At 41.5% G+C, this 18,289-nt stretch overlaps 1 protein-coding gene across 1 annotated transcript in view; it reads left to right on the top strand.

Moving 5' to 3' along the window:
- The first annotated feature begins 2,307 nt into the window (after window positions 1-2,307).
- smc3 (structural maintenance of chromosomes 3) overlaps window positions 2,308-18,289 on the top strand; it is a 42,490-nt gene continuing 26,508 nt past the window's right edge. The window contains exons 1-8 of the mRNA XM_042336717.1: window positions 2,308-2,559; window positions 9,368-9,443; window positions 9,798-9,836; window positions 10,499-10,566; window positions 11,097-11,168; window positions 11,433-11,512; window positions 11,901-11,979; window positions 18,135-18,252. Coding sequence (XP_042192651.1) covers window positions 2,545-2,559; window positions 9,368-9,443; window positions 9,798-9,836; window positions 10,499-10,566; window positions 11,097-11,168; window positions 11,433-11,512; window positions 11,901-11,979; window positions 18,135-18,252 — 547 coding nt within the window. The 5' untranslated portion in view covers window positions 2,308-2,544. The remainder of the gene's footprint in view (window positions 2,560-9,367; window positions 9,444-9,797; window positions 9,837-10,498; window positions 10,567-11,096; window positions 11,169-11,432; window positions 11,513-11,900; window positions 11,980-18,134; window positions 18,253-18,289) is intronic.

The following is an 18,289-nucleotide window of genomic DNA, read 5'->3' as shown; positions in this document are numbered from 1 at the left end:
GAATTCCGATCATTTCTTGGGAAATACTCATTTAATTTTTTTTAAAAAAAAATACTCCGATCAGTTTGCCCAAATTCCTTTGCCCCGGGAGGAGAGTTTTCCTGACGTGAAAGATGCCATATCAAATATCAGTATTGTTTTATATGTAAGTGACATACATTGGCCTTTGATTGAATGGAATCTAGGTTGATTCAGCACAATTTCAGTGCTGGGGTTATGTACAGTCACTGCACCTTATAGTACTGTATATCCTGTGAAGTGCTTTGAGTCATCCTCCTGAAGGTGCTATACCAAATGTAAGGATTATTGTCAAAAAAAGGTATCCTATCAAATGATAACACCCTCAATTTATTCTTAATCCCTTGACTCCAATTTCTCAGGTCTGAACTTGCATAACGTAGGCTGACGATTCGATAAAGCTTTGGGGCTGCTTTGCATCGTTGGAGATTCGTCCTTCTATTGAGATGTTAAGCTGAAGTCCTTCTGTTTGTTTAGGCAGATGTTAAAGATCCCATGGTAGTATTTGAAAAGAGAAGGGAGTTTTCTCCTGGTGTCCTGGCCAACAAATGAAAGAATTTACATTGTATTAATTATTAGACCGTATATGTCCATCCACTATTTTGATCAATTCGCTCTCAATCCATTCCCTCACCAGAAATGGATTGAGTTGCTCACTTAAATGTCTGATATAAAGCAGGTTTCATGGCAACTTACTGCACAAATCCACTTCCTTTTGTCTGAAAAGTGTTGCGTGATTTTCTTATGTCCATTGGGGTTTGATATCCTCACTCTATTGGACATATTTTTACATATCAACCTTAATCTCCTTCATAATCTTGAATTTAATCACTTTGAGACAACACAATGGCACGATAAGAATTTAAATGCTTTGATACATCTCAACGACATGGTAGGGTGCTAGATCAAATACAAGGATTATTATTGAATAATTTATATTCCCAATAAAATAACCCAATTTGCTCAACTGCTACTTGTTTGCCCACAATACACACAGTTGTTGCACTTCACAGTATATCCTGTGAAGCAATATCGATATCAAAAGTTCATCCATACCAAATGCAAGTATTATTATTGTGGCAAATCAGGTAGCCCTCTGCTTGAAACTTTTGTTCTAACGTCTCCCTTAACTTTTCCAAAGGCAACCGTGCCCTTATGCTTCCTTGTTTCTGACGACCAAGTGTCCAAAATAACCTTTCACGATTTTATCTTCTCAAACACTTGGCTGTGCGTAATTGGATGCCACATTTCGCCCACAAAATACAGTTGCCACACTTTACAGTATATTCAGTTAAGGCATTTGAAGCATCTCAAAGATGTGATAAGGCGCTACATCAAGTACAAGTATTACTATTATTAAATGCACAAATAGTACATGTTTCCTGACAAAGAGGCAGAGTATATAATCTCATACTTTTTTTAAACCTAAAAGTTATTCTTTCTCATAAATTTAGTTTTCAATCTCACTGAAGCACCAGGTTAAATCTCCTTCCAATTGTTATTTGCAAGATTAAACACATATTTTATGGATTTTATTCCATTCATACAAAAAAGTTCATTTTTTGTCCTTACAATACATGTACAATATGTTTTTGACGCCGCTTCTAAATGCCTTGAGACACCCTCCTCACGCAAAAGGTACTACATCAATGTAAACCGTATTGCTTTGTAGATCCTCCCTTCCACCGATGCATTGCAATGCTCAATTCTGAATTATAATAATAATAATAATTCTTGAATTCACAAAATTATCTGGAGACTAACTGCGTATCATTCCACAGATAAAAGACCCAGTCAATCTACTTTGCAGTGTATTCTGTGAATCACTTTGAGACGTCTGAACGAGGGGGGGATAAGGCGCTGTATGAAGTGCAAGGAGTATTATCATAACTATAATAACTTTAGAGCAATTTAATCCAATGCCCCTTGTGAGCCCACGCCATGCCCCTTTAAGATGTCTGCCCCTTTAAGACAGGCGCCAGAATTTTACTTTGCCGCCGATTTTTTAACTCACGCCCCCCCCGACCCCGGATCAAACCATCGGCCCGGAGTGAGGGGGGGGAGTGTGGGGGGGAGAGAGGTCAAACAAGTTACGAACTTGGCAATAAAAAGCGCTGAACGAACGAACGACCGAGAATCGGACGATTGCCTCAACCAACATGGAATGGAGTGCACGCGCAGCCCCGGGTCGGTTGGAGCCGCGGAGGCCGCTCTCAGCCTCACCCGCCCCCCCCCCCCCCTCCCGGGCGGTCAGATGGTGCGGGCGGGCGGGCGGGCGCGCGGCCGCCGCCATTTTGGCGCCGTTCTCGGTGTTGTTTCTCCGGCGGAGAAGATACGGATTTATTTGGGGACTACATTTCCGAGCGGTGGCGTCCGCCGCTCCCGTCCCGCCCTCCGTCGCCGGGTTGTAGCCACAGACACGCACGTGTGTGTGGGTGTGCGTGTGTGTGTGTGTGTGTGGGGGGGGTTCCTTGACGCACAAAAACACGGGCCGCCGGGGCGGCGAGGCCGAGCTCCGTGAGGAGAATGTACATCAAACAGGTACAGGCGGCGCGGCGCGGCCTAGGCCCGGCTCCCCCCCCCCCCCCCCCCCGGGAAACAGCGGCGGCGGCGGGAGAGTAATGATAATAATAATAATAATAATAAGTCTTGCGTTCGAGACTCTTTGCGCCCGATCGCGTCGTCGAGGCGCCTCGAATGCGCTTCACGCGACAAGACTGGAAGGTGTAGTGACTGTGTATTTTCGCGGGCGAGAGACGCGGCAGCCAATCGCGCTCAGCGACGTCCCCCCTTTCCCCCCCACCCCCCACCGCGCGCACGCGCGCGAACAGCCGCGGGGGGGGGGTGAGAGCAGCGACCCCTCCCCCCCCTCTCCCCCCCCCTCTCCCCCACACAGTTACTATCTATTTTCGATGAAGGGGATTATTACCCCCGGAAAAGCGATCCGCCGGTCGGCGTGACGCCCGGGTTCCGACTCGCTGCCGGGTCGGTCACCAGAGGCGTGTGTGGGGGTGAGGAAACCCGCCGGGTCCTCCACTGCACTCCAATAAGGGTCGCGAGGCTAATTTGGGGGAGGGGGGGGGGGACGGGGTGGTGGGGGGAGGGGGGGACGGGGGAATGATAGTCTGATTCAAATCAAGTCTGCGCTCCCACCAAAGTTTCCAGGTTGTTGTTAATACCCTTTGCATTTTTTTTTGATAGAGCGCCTTATCGCGTCGTCGCGACGCCTCAAAGCGCTCCACGGGATGTACTGTGAAGTGAAGTGACTGTGTATTTTCGCGAGCGAACCGGGGTCGGGCAGGTCCAGGTGTTGGGGAGTGTCAGCCCAGACTGTCAGCCAAGGCTCCGCGACCCTATCACCCCCCCCCCACCCCACCCCAAACTCGCCCGATTCCACTGGCTTCCCATCACACAGAGGATACACTTCAAGATCCTGGTCCTCGCCTTCAAAGCCCACCATGGTCTTGCTCCCCCCCCCCCACCTCCCCCACCACCACCTCTGCAACCTCCTAACCCCCTACCATCCTGCTCGCTCCCTCCGGTCAGCGGGCTCCGGCCTGCTTCACGTCCCCCGCCTCGCTCGCCCCACTATTGGCGGACGGGCCTTTTGCCACTCTGCCCCCACCCTGTGGAATTCCATCCCGCTGTCCCTCCGCCTCGCCCCCTCCCTCGCCTCCTTCAAGACCCATCTCAAGACCCTCCTCTTCGACCGTGCTTTTGATCTCCCTGCTTCCCGCGCTTTGAGACGTCTAGAAGAGCGCTATATCAAACGCAGGGATTATTATTATTATTATTCCCCTCCCTGCCCGCCACCCTCCCCGATCCCAACCCCAGCTCGGTTCCGAAACTCTTGTCTGTCCAGCGCCTTGGGACGTCCTCGCAAATGTAATACAAATGTAATTTTGTTGTTGTTGTTGATGGAGAGCTAGGAATCGCAGGCCTGGTTTTGAACAAGGGTAGTTTCTGTCTGGTGAAGTTGCCTTGACAGTTAGGCTTTGCCAGGGATTCTGTCACTGATGCTCATGAGGAGAGTAAATGCAAGGGACACCCACATGCTCATATTGGCCAGTTTATTTGTTTCCCCTGTTGAAGATAAATATCTTTTTCTGCTTTCAACTTGTCTGAAGTTTTTTTTTCGAAAGTTGAGCGTATTGAAGGCTAACGTATGCTCTTTTAAAGGTGGGTGAGCTATTCGGTTTAGTTTTAATTTTTTTTTACAGTTTAATACATTAAATATTAGGCCCGGGTCATATCAGAATTAGGTAAGCAGGTTGCGTCCCTCTAGGGAGAGGGTGCGCATTTCATTCCAACAATCTTTACCTCTGGAACTTCCATGTGCAGATGGGATGCACAGATTTCTCAGTTTCGTTTGGATACTCTTTAAGCATGGTGATAGGTTTCCACAGGCATCAGACACCCGGCTGACCCCCCCCAAAAAAGTAAATGAACATAGATCCCCCCCCAATCCCCTCGCAGTGGTTTTTCACCTTCAAGGACGGGCTCTCTTCTCTTTCGTTCTAGATTTCATAGGAATATACAGTATCAATAAAGACTATTGTCTTCTGCTAATCTTAACTGTTAGAGTTGCCTGCAATGCTTCTCTTAAATTGTGAGGTAACCGGAGGACCTATGCGGATGAGGAAAATCCAGAGTAAAGTGTTCTTTTTTAAAAAAAGTTAGGATTCCTCCCTACAGGCAAAATAAAAGTAATTGTAGTCATTTTTTTATATATCGAAGATGAAATACATCCCTCCACATCCCTTTCCTTTTAATTCAGTGAGATCCACTGCTGCCTTCTCCATTCACATCCAAGTTATGAAAAATAGTGATGAGTAACGAGCTACAAATGGAGAAATAAGAATTGAGAAAAACAAACCAATCAATCTAGTGATTTCCCGCTGGTTCGGTGGGTAAATAATATTGCTTGCAAATTAATATAGAGCCTATAACATCAAAATGTCTCAGAAGATCACTATCACATGACTGGGTGACTGTGTAGTTTTACACAAAAGCAGCAGCCAATTTGTGAACATCAAGGTCCCCACAAATAGTGAGTCCTGTAGCTCAGTGGTTAGAGCACTCACTTTGCAAGTGAGAGACCGGAGTTCAATTCCAGACAGAGGGCGAAACCTTGGGCAAGTTTCCTTACTCCACACAGAGCCTAATAATAATCCCTCCAAAACCAAAAACAATAATAAATTGGTCATTTTCAATCTACGACTGTTTGTGGGACATTGCTGTGCGCAATTGGCTGCCGCGTTCGCCCACAAATATACAGTCAATTCACTTTACAGTGTGTTCTGTGAAGCGCTTTGGGACGTCCTCCCGACGTGAAAAGCGCTATATCAAATGCAAGGATTATTATTATTATTATATAAATAGTCAAGAAGTAAAAGACGAGTTTGTAGAATTCTTTGGCAAAGACGAGAAGAGATGCTCAACATCTCTTAATAATAATAATAATCTTTGCATTTTCACGTGCTTTTCACATCTTCTAGATGTCACAAAGTGCTTTACACTGTCAAGTGAATTGACCGTATATTTGTGGGCGAAACGTGGCAGCCAATTTCGCACAACAGTGTCCCACAAACAGTCGTGGATTGACACTTTTCAAATAGTGTCAGGGTATCTTCCACCTCCCAACGATTTAGTGCTCCCCAACACTGTGCTGAAGCATTACCTAAGATTATGAGCTCTTGACTAAATGTAGGGGTTGAATCCATAACCTTCTGACCCAGAAGTGACAGTGGTACCAACTGAGCCAGGCTGACACTTAATATGTACAATGGAAGTACTCGTAGAATCAAAGATTTGTTTACTTGAAATTATTTAATAAGAAAGAAAATGAGTGGGCTGCCAGTTATGCCAGTAACTATCCTCATTCGGATTTTCTGGCAAATCTCCATAATGCTACTTTGAAAACACAATTGTTGTTGTTGTTGTAAATGGCAATGGCAAGGAGTAAATGGCACCCTGGTACTGCACCGACATTTCAGTTGCAAGCTCTCACTAATGGCACTTGGATGAGCTTAGAATCGTAGAATATCACAGCACAGAAGGAGGCCATTCAACTCAGCGTGCCTATACCGGCTCTTTGGAAGAGCGACCCAATCAGTCCCACTCCTTGCTCTTTCCCCATAACCCTGCAAATTTGTCCTTTTCAAGTACCTATCCAATTACCTTTTGAAAGTTGTTATTGAATCCGTTTCCACCAGACTTTCAGAGGGTGCATTCTAGACCGTAACAACTCTGTGTGAAATACATAAATAATAATAATTCGAAAACTCTCTGTGTAGATATTTTTGAACGGTATCTGCCCATTAAATAAAACAGAAGTAATGGAAATACACAGCAGTCAATCAGTAGAAAGAAAAAAAGCACGAGGTTAAAATTTCAGGTATGACTGCCTGAAATTATATTTTTCAATTTTCGGAGCTGATTGAAATGCAGTCCATTTCTACTTTTTTTTAAAACAAATCATTTGGTTTTGGTAAAATAACTTTGAGCTTCAGTGGGTATGAAATCATAATGTATAGTGATTGAGAAAGCTTAAAAGACCTGGGATACCGGGGCAAAACTTCAGATATTATCAAAAGCTGCAAAACCTGGCCTCTTGTAAGCGAGGTGCGTAACACAGGCCATCAGAATCAAAATAACTGTGGAAGATGTCTCCAACTATTCTGTTCTGTTAAACTTGTAACACCAACCACATCCATTCTGATTCTAATTTAAAAAATCTGACTGTTGGAGGGAACTTTCTTTTTTTCTAATTGACAACTGCACTTGTATCATTTTGGTGTTGATACCTTATAATAATAATAATAGAGTGGAGTCCTGTAGCTCAGTGGTTAGAGCACTCGCCCTGCAAGCGAGACACCTGGGTTCAATTCCAAGCAGAGCGAAACCTTGGGCAAGTTCCCTTACTCCACACGCCTAATAATAATAATAATCCTTGCATTTGATATAGCGCTTTTCACGTCGGGAGGACGTCCCAATGCGCTTCACAGAACACACTGTAAAGTGAATTGACTGTATATTTGTGGGCGAACGCGGCAGTCAATTGCGCACAGCAATGTCCCACAAACAGTCGTAGATTGAAAGTGACTAATTTATTATTGTTTTTGGTTTTGGAGGGATTATTATTAGGCTCTGTGTGGAGTAAGGAAACTTGCCCAAGGTTTCGCCCTCTGCCTGGAATTGAACTCAGGTCTCTCGCTTGCAAAGCGAGTGCTCTAACCACTGAGCTACAGGACTCCAAAAAAACAAAAACAATAATAAATTGGTCATTTTCAATCTACGACTGTTTGTGGGACATTGCTGTGCGCAATTGGCTGCCGCGTTCGCCCACAAATATACAGTCAATTCACTTTACAGTGTGTTCTGTGAAGTGCTTTGGGACGTCCTCCCGACGTGAAAAGTGCTATATCAAATGCAAGGATTATTATTATCATAAACCTTGGGCAAGTTTCCTTACTCCACACAGAGCCTAATAATCCTCCAAAACAAAACAATAATAAATTGGTCATTTTTAATCCACGACTGTTTGTGGGACTCTGCTGTGCGCAATTGGCTGCCGCGTTCGCCCACAAATGTACAGTCAATTCACTTTACAGTCTATTCTGTGAAGCGCTTTGAGACGTCGAGAAGACGTGAAAAGCGCTACATCAAATGCATGGATTATTATTATTATTGATACCTTATGTATATCCTTAGATACATTTCTGCACTTCATTTGTTAATTGTGTGCTATGATTTTACGGGATCTATTATGTGTTGTGTAAATGGATGTGTACAGAGCACATTACAGGTCCTCTCAATTATGCAGTTAAACAAATCATAATATTTACAAAATAATTAGCGCCTTGGGACATCCTTTCGACCTAAAAGGTGTTATATAAAAGCAATCTGTTGTTGTTGTAACAGACATTCTTTTTGATGTGATAATTATGTAATTAAGGGGAACTGTAATTCCCTCTGTACATGTGTGTTTACACATGGAATGTAGTACAGCTATTCACACTTGGTGCACATTCGACCCCTTCTCCCTAGTAATAGTAACTTTCTTTCAATAATGTGTAAGCTTTTGATGCAGTTTTCCAACAAAAACTTCCGTTTCTACTGGCGATTTGATGGGACTGAAATGTTATTTAGGGTTGAGTGGTTCTGACTTCACAGTGCATTGTGGTTGGTCAGCTCAATAAAAGCTATCTTAATAAAATAAAAATTAATGACCGAGTGTATTTTGTGATTGTTGGCTCACTAGAGTGCTATTTTTGTATAATATACAAACATGTAAATATCCTCCAGGGAACAAGTGAGGCATGAAGCCAAAGCCTTGCATCACAATTTGTATTCTACTAGTAGCACCTGCAAGAGATTCTTATAAAAGATCGGTACAACCACATTATTGTTGTTCCAACATTTCCTTGCTTGAATATTTTAATTAACAGCCAACGTCAGAGCCAGCGATGGAACTATCCTGGAGTGGGTGGGGGAGGAAACAGGAAAACTGTCCAGCTCAGGAAAAGAAACCTGTCAGTGGCCAGTGACAGTCCTGTTAACTATCCTTTGAGAACAAAACCAAACATCATCTTGTAGCCTGAAATTCATTATCGAACGTGTCATTGGTTTGTATGAAAATCTAGCAAGGACTCTACAAAAATAATGTCATGAGATAGAATTGGAAATATTATTCTTCAAGTCAAAAAAGAGTTTCCTTTTAGTTTAAACCTATACGATGCGTAAGGTTGTGCATAAAAGGCAATGCTGTGCTTATGAACTCTAGAAATCTTTCCAAGGACATTAGTGTCAGCCTAAATAAATGGTCTTAAATTGATAGTGTAAACAGAGTATGACTTTTTCCTTGGTCAATCACTAGAGGGTGTGATCTTAAACGTAAGGCAAATAGGTTAGCACTGAGGCGAGGTTGAATCTCTTTTTGCAGACAATGATAACATGTTAAAATGAGCAGTTCTGGAAAGTCGTGCATGAAAAAGCTTTTGGGTGAGGAGCTCGAGAAAGAGATTGATAGATACTTGGGAAGTAGAAAATGTTAAAAGAATATACAAGAAGATGGGAAAGTGGGATTGGGAGAAATTGATTGTGAGGAGTGTCATTGGAATGAATTGTTGTGCTGGGGTGGATGTTGTGAGCCGAATGTCCTCTTTACCCTAAATTCCTGTGTAGTCTTATCCCTTCTCAATTTCCTTCAAAATGTACTAGTCCCGTATTCTCTGTAGGGAGTGGCTGCGTTGATGAAAACCCTTTTGCTTTACGTTCTATTTGATTCAATGTATATGGAATCTAATTATATCATGAGGGAGTTAATTTTACTGTTTCTTGCTTTCAGGTAATTATCCAGGGTTTCCGCAGCTATAGGGATCAAACAATTGTTGACCCTTTCAGCTCAAAACACAACGTCATAGGTAAGGTTTTGCATTGGATAATTCAATAGGATTTAACCAGCCAGTTGATTGTAAAGGTTCCAAGCGAGTACTGTTAAATTATTTGTATTACTTTATGTGTACACCTACAATTTAGAGCTCTCTGTGAGCTTGAGTCAGTTTCCAACTATTTTTCGTACATGATAGATGATGTGCGTTTGAGTTTACTTAGAATTGTCTTACTGTAATAAAATTTAAACTCATTTAGCTTCTGATTTAGGCCTTTCAGTAAGGAATTTGATAGGCACGTACATTTTTTCATCTCTCTGGAGAGGTGAAAAGTGGTATTGTGTTGCACGTATTGTGGTATAACTTTTCTATGTCCTTTATCTTCAGTTGGTCGAAATGGATCTGGAAAAAGTAACTTTTTCTATGGTAAGATTTGATACTTGTTTAAACAAAAAGTCGCTTTTTCAGAAGTTACTATAACGTTTCAGAGAATATGTTCACTATAATGATGACAAGCTTTAAAATATAAAATTATTACCTCCATCCATTTGGCTGCTAAAAATCTAACTTCAATATTTGTACAAAATAAAATGTTTAACTACGCCCTTGTTATGTTCATAATGACTTTTGCTGGGAATGGTACCTCAGTGTAGCACATTTAGAAGATAGGGTTGGTAGTGTATGGGTTTATGGCTGTGACTGTCCCAAATAATAATTCCTAGACTGCAAACTTACTGCTTTATGAAAGCTCCAGTCAGAGATTCAAACGCTTCCCGGAGGAGGTAAAGGGAATTTCCCTAATTCCTTTTCCACACCTTTGTGAAGATCTTGAGACTCACAATCGGAGAGATTAGAGGTTCATCTGAAGCATCATAGAATTTTAACCTTCTAAAAGGAGGCCATTCGACCAGACCCATCATGTCTGTGCTGGTTCTAACTCCACAATCTCATTACTGTGCTTCTTCATACCCTTTAATATATTAATTTTGAATGTGTTCTTGTACAATGACTGAACCGGATCAATTTTGGCAATTCTTTGAATGTAAATATATTCACATTTAATTCCTTTTTTGTTATCCTCCTCCCAGCGATCCAGTTTGTGCTCAGTGATGAGTTCAGCCACCTTCGTCCGGAACAGAGACTTGCTCTGTTGCATGTAAGTACTAATCGGTTGCAGAGGGGCAAAAAAAAATTGACTAATTTTGTGTCGCATTTAACAACCATCTGTATCTCAAGAGCAAGGTACATATTTTTCAGTAAATATGTATCTAATTTTGAAAGTACTTGCTTTTTTTTAAGAACTTTCTGATTAAAAAGTTTAGCCTTATGGCATTGCTTGACATAACAACGTATTATTTTTCATTCATATCACCAAAGGTTCAAGTAGTGATGTAAAGAGATCTAATTTCTATGTGAAGAAGTATCACCTGACTTAACATCTAACTGACTTTGTTCCAATTATGTTCCCTTGTTATGGATCTCTTTACCAGAATGAAGAGTGATCCCCTATCTAGCTTGGCAATTCCCTTCATTCTTAGAATCAGCGAATGTCACACTGTCTCATTCCCTTTTGTTTTGCATTTAATATTGCTGATTTAATTACAATACACATTGTAATTTTTATACGGAATATTTCAGTACAATTACATGTTTGATTCACTTCAGTTTTTTGATTGCTCTTTATAGGAAGGAACTGGACCTCGTGTTATTTCAGCGTTTGTTGAAATCATATTCGATAATTCAGACAACAGATTACCAGTAAGTATGTTCGTCACTGAATTTCATTTTACTGTTAATTACTTTGCACGTTGTGAGTAAGGACTGGCTTTCTCTTTTAAGTTACCTAGTGTAAGGTACCGCTTTCTCCTGACAGGAGAAAGGGATAGTCTGGAACATCACTGCATCAAGGTTGCAACAACAGTTAGCACTTATTTAGCACCTTTAGAGTTGTTCCTTTTTTTCCTTATGCTTATCCTTATTTATATGGCCAATTATTAAAATGCCTTTTTTTCCATTCTGTAGATCGATAAAGAAGAGGTTTCGCTCCGCCGTGTCATTGGAGCTAAGAAGGATCAGTACTTTTTAGACAAAAAAATGGTGACGTAAGTTTTGTTTCCAGTTTCTAGTCCACTTTTGGATATGAGATAAATAATCTTATAATAAGATTATTTTAATGGAGTTTACATCTTATTTAAATCCTATTGGTACATTTATATACATACAATAACTAAGCTGCCAGGGTCCTTGATTACGTGAATTCTTAATTAAATTTGTAGCTTTCTCAGCATGGTCTGGTGATTGAAACTGGGACCTTCAAGGTCTGATTGATTAGTGATAACAACAACTTGGATTTATATAACGCCCTCTACACCGGATGGTGTCTCAAAGCGCTTAAGTACAGTGGCAGTACCTTACATAACTGCTATGGGAACAGTGTCATGGCTACATTTGTATCATAACTTCCCCCCCCCTCCTCTTTTTGTTCAATAGGAAAAATGATGTCATGAATCTTTTGGAGAGTGCTGGATTTTCAAGAAGCAATCCTTACTACATTGTCAAGCAAGGCAAGGTAATGGAATCAAAAATATTCATCCTTATGGTCTTTCGTGGCTTGAAGAATGTTTTTTTTAAACTCTATCACTGCAAAAAGATCCTTTATTTGGAACAATAAGTCACGTAGAGAGTCAGACTAAAGGAGTAATTAAGACTGAAGTGTTGCCATGTCAGATATCCGAACAGCAGTTCATTTGGTGAAACTGGTTCAATTCATTTTGGAGCCTGCAACAGTCTTTGAACTTAGATTTTGTAGCTAGTCTTCTTCATAGCTATGATTAAGAGCTTGAGTGGCAGTGATATCTGTTGTAATTTTTAATACAGCTTCTCTCATCCCTGTCAGCTTGATCAACACTTTGATCTGATTACAACAGTCACTTTCAGTTCGAGAAAACTGTTGAGGGAGGGATGGGAAGAAACAAATTTGCATTTTATTTGTGGTTGAGGAGGAGGACAAATGTCAACTCAAGATACAGAAGACAACCAAATAGAATATAGGAAGTGCAGAAGAGATTTGAAAAAGGAAATAAGAGGGGCAAAAAGATTATACAAAAAACGGTTAGCGGGTAACATTAAAGGCAATTCTAAAGTACTTTACAAACATATCAAGAAAAAAAGGCTAGTCAAAGTTAGCCTGGGGCCAATTAAGGACCAAAAGGGAAAAACTTATTGTGGAGGCAGAGGGCATGGCTGATGTGCTGAATGAGTACTTTGCATCTGTCTTCACAAAAGAAGTGGATGCACCAAATGCCGTAGTATCAGAGGAGAGGGTAGAGGGAATGGATAGGATAAGTATAAACAAAGAGGAAGTACTGAAAAGGTCGACTGGGCTGAAGGTAGATAAGTCGCCCGGTCCGGACGGGATGCAACCAAGGTTACTATGGGAGGTACGGGTACAAATAGCGGAGGCTTTGGCTACAATTTTTCAATCTTCGTCGGACACAGGAATGGTGCCAAAGGACTGGAGAGTGGCCAATGTGACTCCCCTGTACAAAAAGGAACAGAAGGACAAACCTGGGAACTACAGGCCAGTCAGCCTAACATCGGTAGTGGGGAAACTCCTGGAGACTATAATCCGGGACAGAATAAATCTTCACTTAGAAGAATATGGGATAATTAGGGACAGCCAACATGGATTTGTTAAAGGCAAATCTTGTCTAACAAATCTAATAGAATTTTTCGATGAGGTAACGGAGAGGGTGGATAAAGGTAGTGCAGTTGATGTTGTTTATATGGACTTTCAAAAGGCATTTGACAAGTGCCACATGAAAGACTTGTAAGAAAGATAGAAGCCTATGGTATAAAAGGGGGAGTGGCAGCATGGATCCAGAACTGGCTGGAAGACAGAAAGCAGAGAGTTGTGGTGAACGGCTGCTTTTCTGACTGGAGGGAAGTGTACAGTGGCGTCCCCCAGGGCGCGGTATTAGGACCACTGCTCTTCTTAATATACATAAATGATCTGGACTTGGGTATAGCAAGTACCATTTCCAAGTTTGCGGACGTCAGAAAGTTAGATAGGGTAGTAAACAGTGAGAAGGGTAGGAGCCAATTGCAGGAAGACATAGACAGAATAGTAAAATGGGCGACACATGGCAGATGAGTTTCAATGTAGAGAAATGCAAAGTAATGCATTTTGGTAGAAAGAATGAGGGGAGGCAATACAGGCTGGTAATACAATCTTAAGGGGTATAAAAGAACAGAGAGACCTTGGGGTGCAGGTAAATAAATCCTTGAAGGTGGCAGGACAAGTAGATAAGGCTGTAAAAAGGGCAAATGGGATTCTAGGCTTTATAAATAGGGGCATAGAGTACAAGAGTCAGGAGGTTATGATTAACCTATATAAAACACTGGTTAGGCCTCAGTTAGAATACTGCGCCCAGTTCTGGGCACCACACTATAGGAAGGATGTTAAGGCATTGGAAATGCTGCAGAGGAGATTTACGAGGATGGTACCAGGAATGAGGGACCTTGATTATGAGGAAAGGCACGAGAGGCGAGGATTATTCTCATTGGAGCAGAGAAGGTTACGAGAAGACCTAATAGTGGTCCTCAAAATCATGAGGGGATTTGATAGGTTAGAAAGGAAAAAACTGTTTCCACTGGTGTGTGTCGGTGACTCGAGGTCACAGATTCAAAACAGTCTCTAAAAGAAGCAGAGGGGAGAGGTGAGAAGACATTTTTTCACGCAACCAGTTGTTCGAATCTGGAACCCATTGCCTGAAAGGGCGGTCGAGGCCGATTCGATAACTACTTTTAAAAACGCGGTGGACGGGTATTTGAGGAGGACGGATTTGCAGGGTTATGGGGAAAGGGCTGGGGAGTGGGATTGACATTAATTGCTCTATTCAAAGAGCCGCCACAAACTCGATGGGCCGAATGGCTTCTTTTTGTACTGTACAACTTTATGATTCTGTGAGGAGGGGAATGGAGATTAGCTGTCAGTGTGTGAAGTTATATTTACACTTGCTTTGGAAACTGTTGTGTCCTGACAGGATATCGCTTGACAACTCAGCTGCATCTTATCGCAGATTGTATTTGCTTTAACAAGTCTTAGGTTTCGGTTGAAATCGATGAGTCAGCCCACTTAGTCTTTGGAGTGAGTGTACCATCTGCACCTGTGTGTGGTGTGCTCAGTTTCGCTTAATTCCTTAACGTAAGAGTGAAAATACTCTTTGAGCATTATAGTTACCATTTGCAGCTGTCTGAATTATTTACAATGCGGTGTCCTTATAATGCAGTGAATGGGGGGGGGTCCACACAATGAAACTGAGTTATAAACGGGGTGTGTAATATTGAGACCGTGTGTACTCACTTTTGGAGTTGCCAGGGTTGTAGCTGAAGTGGTGAAACCTGCATTCCTTGAGCAGGAAGCCCACCAGACGGAGTGTTACTTTTTAAGAAAACACAGTTACCAGGTTATATCGGAACCTGCAGTAGACTATTATAATAAGGCTGACCTACGTAGATTTTTTTTTGGAAGCCAAACCCCTGACGGGTAGGCTGGTCGTACCTGGACAAGCAGCGGGAAAGCTTGCCTGACAGCAATACCAACGGCAAGCCATGCGGTTTTAGCTGGTGAGACTCCAGCAGTTACCCCAACACACACTCTGGGGTCCCTAAGCCTTGGCTCTTGCCAATCTGCGCCTAATACTTTCCGGAATTAGGTAAGCAGGTTGCGTCCCTCCAGGGAGAGAGAGTGCGTATTCCATCCCAACAGTCTATCCATGTGTAGTGGGATGCATGGAATTCTCAATTGGCTTTGCATACCCTTAAAGCATGGTTTCCGCATGTGGCTGAACAAAAAAAACTTTGTTTTGACCGATTACTTTTTTTTTGTCCTTCAGCCTTTCTCTCTCTCTCTCTCTCTCTCTCTCTGAAAGTGACCTTGGTAACCAGACAAAGTTGGTTGGGTTGGCGTATACTGAGTACCGTGATTCAGATAGCAGAGGATGATAGTGACTCACAGTGGTACTTGTAGGTGTAAAATATTTGAACAAAAGCATTTTTGGGGCAATAGTGGTGGGCTAGAATGCTTGAGTAAATTGTTTCAACAGGTCTTGGCTTTAGTATCCAAAGATTGGGTAATATCTGAAAAGACTGATCTTGTACAGACTTGGGCAATGGAATTTGTATCTTGGTATACTGAAGGCAGAATATCACAACTTTCCTATTTAAATGTGATTTTCAGTGAACATAAGAATATCACAAACAAAATACACAGTCACTGTACTTTACAGTATATTCTGTAATATGTATCAAATGCAAGGATTATTTTTATAATTACATTTGATATAGCGCCTTATCATGTCGTCGAGCCGTCTCAAAGCACGTCATAGAATATATTGCATAGTGGATTAACAGGCTTCCCAGGGAGACAGTGTAAGCAGAAAATGGTATTTGTTTCAGGAATAAATTAGCTAGATTTCTACTAGAAAATAATATCTCGGGATACAGTGTATAGCTTGGGATACGACATGTCAAGCGACTGCCAGGATGGCGAACTAGATGGACTTTGGTCTTCTTTCGCCAGCAAATTATTATGTTCTTATGTTCTTTATTTTGTGGGCGAAACGCAGCAGCCATTTGAATATTAAATATTGGAAAATAGCAACAGGTTATGGGATCTTGATAGATCATTTAATTCAAATGCTCCACCCTTTTGCCGTAACCCTGAAATGTATACCTCTGCTACTCAAGTATCTATCCAGACATCTTTTAAATATTCCTGAGGAGTTGAAACTTTTCACAGTCTTCCTTGGGAGACAGTGTAAGCAGAAAATGTCATTTGTTTCAGGAACAAATTAGATAGGTTTCTGCTAGAAAATAATATCTTGGGATACAGTGTATAGCTTGGGATACGACATGTCAAGCGACTGCCAGGATGGCGGAAGGTGAACTAGATGGACCTTGGTCTTCTTTCGCCAGCAAGAAAAGAAAACACCTTCCAAGAGTGATCAACCAGTTTTCTTAAGCTAATTGAATACAGTGCAGCCTAGTTATAATGCATATTCTTTATTGAATTAATTTGGTTACATCGTGGCTGCAGAATGGACCACGTTTACTGGGCATATAGCTGACCAGTTTGCTTCCTGAGCACCAGTTGGCTCTCGTGCTAAATAGATGCTCCCAGGTCATCAGCTTGCTGTCAACGTCATTTCCTGCGTTGCTCAGTGTGGGAAATGACGGTCGGGCCTGCTGACGCACAAAGCAACCATTGTAACTGACCCGGCTGCTGTTTATGCCCAATGAAGCCGGCTATCGGGCCTTGTAATGGATCATGACCACCACCACCTTGTAACAGGATCTGTTGTATAATTTCCTCCTGTTTTTCTGCCTTGTAAATATCTGATTTTTATTTTACTACATGCTTAGGTGAAGGTCGTATGGCCTTAGTTAAGAACATCAATAAGGTTGCAAAGTATACAAGGGATCATTAAATTATTTCTGTGATTCTATGCTGGTTTATTAATCTAAGCGTGATCTTTCCAATACTTGTTTCTGCTGTATGTGACACATCAGTTATTTATTCCATTCGTCTTTATAAGATGCTTGTGCTGACAATGTCACTCTATGAATCATGTTTACTTTGAGTTGCTCACTGCATGATTAATAGAATAAGATTCTGTCCCGATGGGTCCAGAAACTGGATTGCTTAATTACTAAAAGGAACATTGCAGTCCTTTTCCTAAGGGAGAAGAATGCATGCATGTTAAAGTCCTAATTAAAAATTAGGAAATAATTATTGTACTGTGTTTTTTTTATAGTTCATAGCTCATTGAGTTTCAATGAATGTATGCCAGCTGCACGTTTGGTCTGGTGATATTAAGAGGTACCATCTTTGTGACAAAGATTCTGGCAAACTGTTCCATTCGCAAATCTATAATGTGAAGAGGTAAATTGGATTGAACCTCATCACTTGCACATGATGTCACGTGTGCCCAGCCAACAGAATTGAATGTTTTGAGAAGTCCCACTGATGTGAAAGGGCCTTTAGAATTGTAAATTGTGTTGTATTTTACAGTCCAGTCTTGTTCTTTTGTCTCCCCAAACATAAGTGACATTTTTGCATTATGCCTGTAGTGTGCTGAAATTTGGATTAAACTATTCATTTAAGGCCTGCTTTGTACCTTCAGTACCTGTATTTTCACTCTTCCCCCAACTTTATATTCCTTTCATTTATGTTGCCTTCCTGCAGTTAATTTTTATTCCCCATCAATTGGTAGATCATGTAGACATGTGCACTGGCTGCTTTTTCATAATTTCTGTCAATGTTCACCAGTCGAGGCTGTAAGGTTACTGGATGGAAAAAGTTGTCCTGCTGATTTTTCTATTGATACTTTTGGCTGTTCAATAGATATAAATGATGCATATTTTTCGTACTCTTTCTGAGCATATATTATTTTCAGATATTAATATTAAACTAGTCTGAGAGCTTGTTGACTTCTGTTGAATGATACAAGTAGCTGTTCTGAGCATGGAGATTTTGTACATTTTTGCATTGAACTCCCAAGCTAACAGTTACAACAAATTGCATTTATATAGTGCCTTTCATGTCAGGTAGACGTCCCCAGGTGCTAGACAGTGAAGGATTTGCACTAATATTTGTCTCCTTTGTATCTATGTCGTACCAGGGTATAGTTTATTATCTCTCTGTGTTGTATTTTTGAACAGATTAACCAAATGGCAACAGCTCCTGACTCCCAGCGACTGAAACTTCTTCGCGAAGTTGCAGGCACCAGAGTGTATGATGAACGTAAAGAGGAGAGTATCAGTCTAATGAAGGAAACTGGTAAGAAAATCGCTTTGCACATATCATTTTGTGAAGT

The sequence above is a fragment of the Callorhinchus milii genome, unplaced genomic scaffold, assembly GCF_018977255.1.
Source record: "Callorhinchus milii isolate IMCB2004 unplaced genomic scaffold, IMCB_Cmil_1.0 Scaffold7, whole genome shotgun sequence".
Lineage (NCBI taxonomy): Eukaryota > Metazoa > Chordata > Chondrichthyes > Chimaeriformes > Callorhinchidae > Callorhinchus > Callorhinchus milii.
This window is presented reverse-complemented; position numbering and strand designations above follow the sequence as displayed.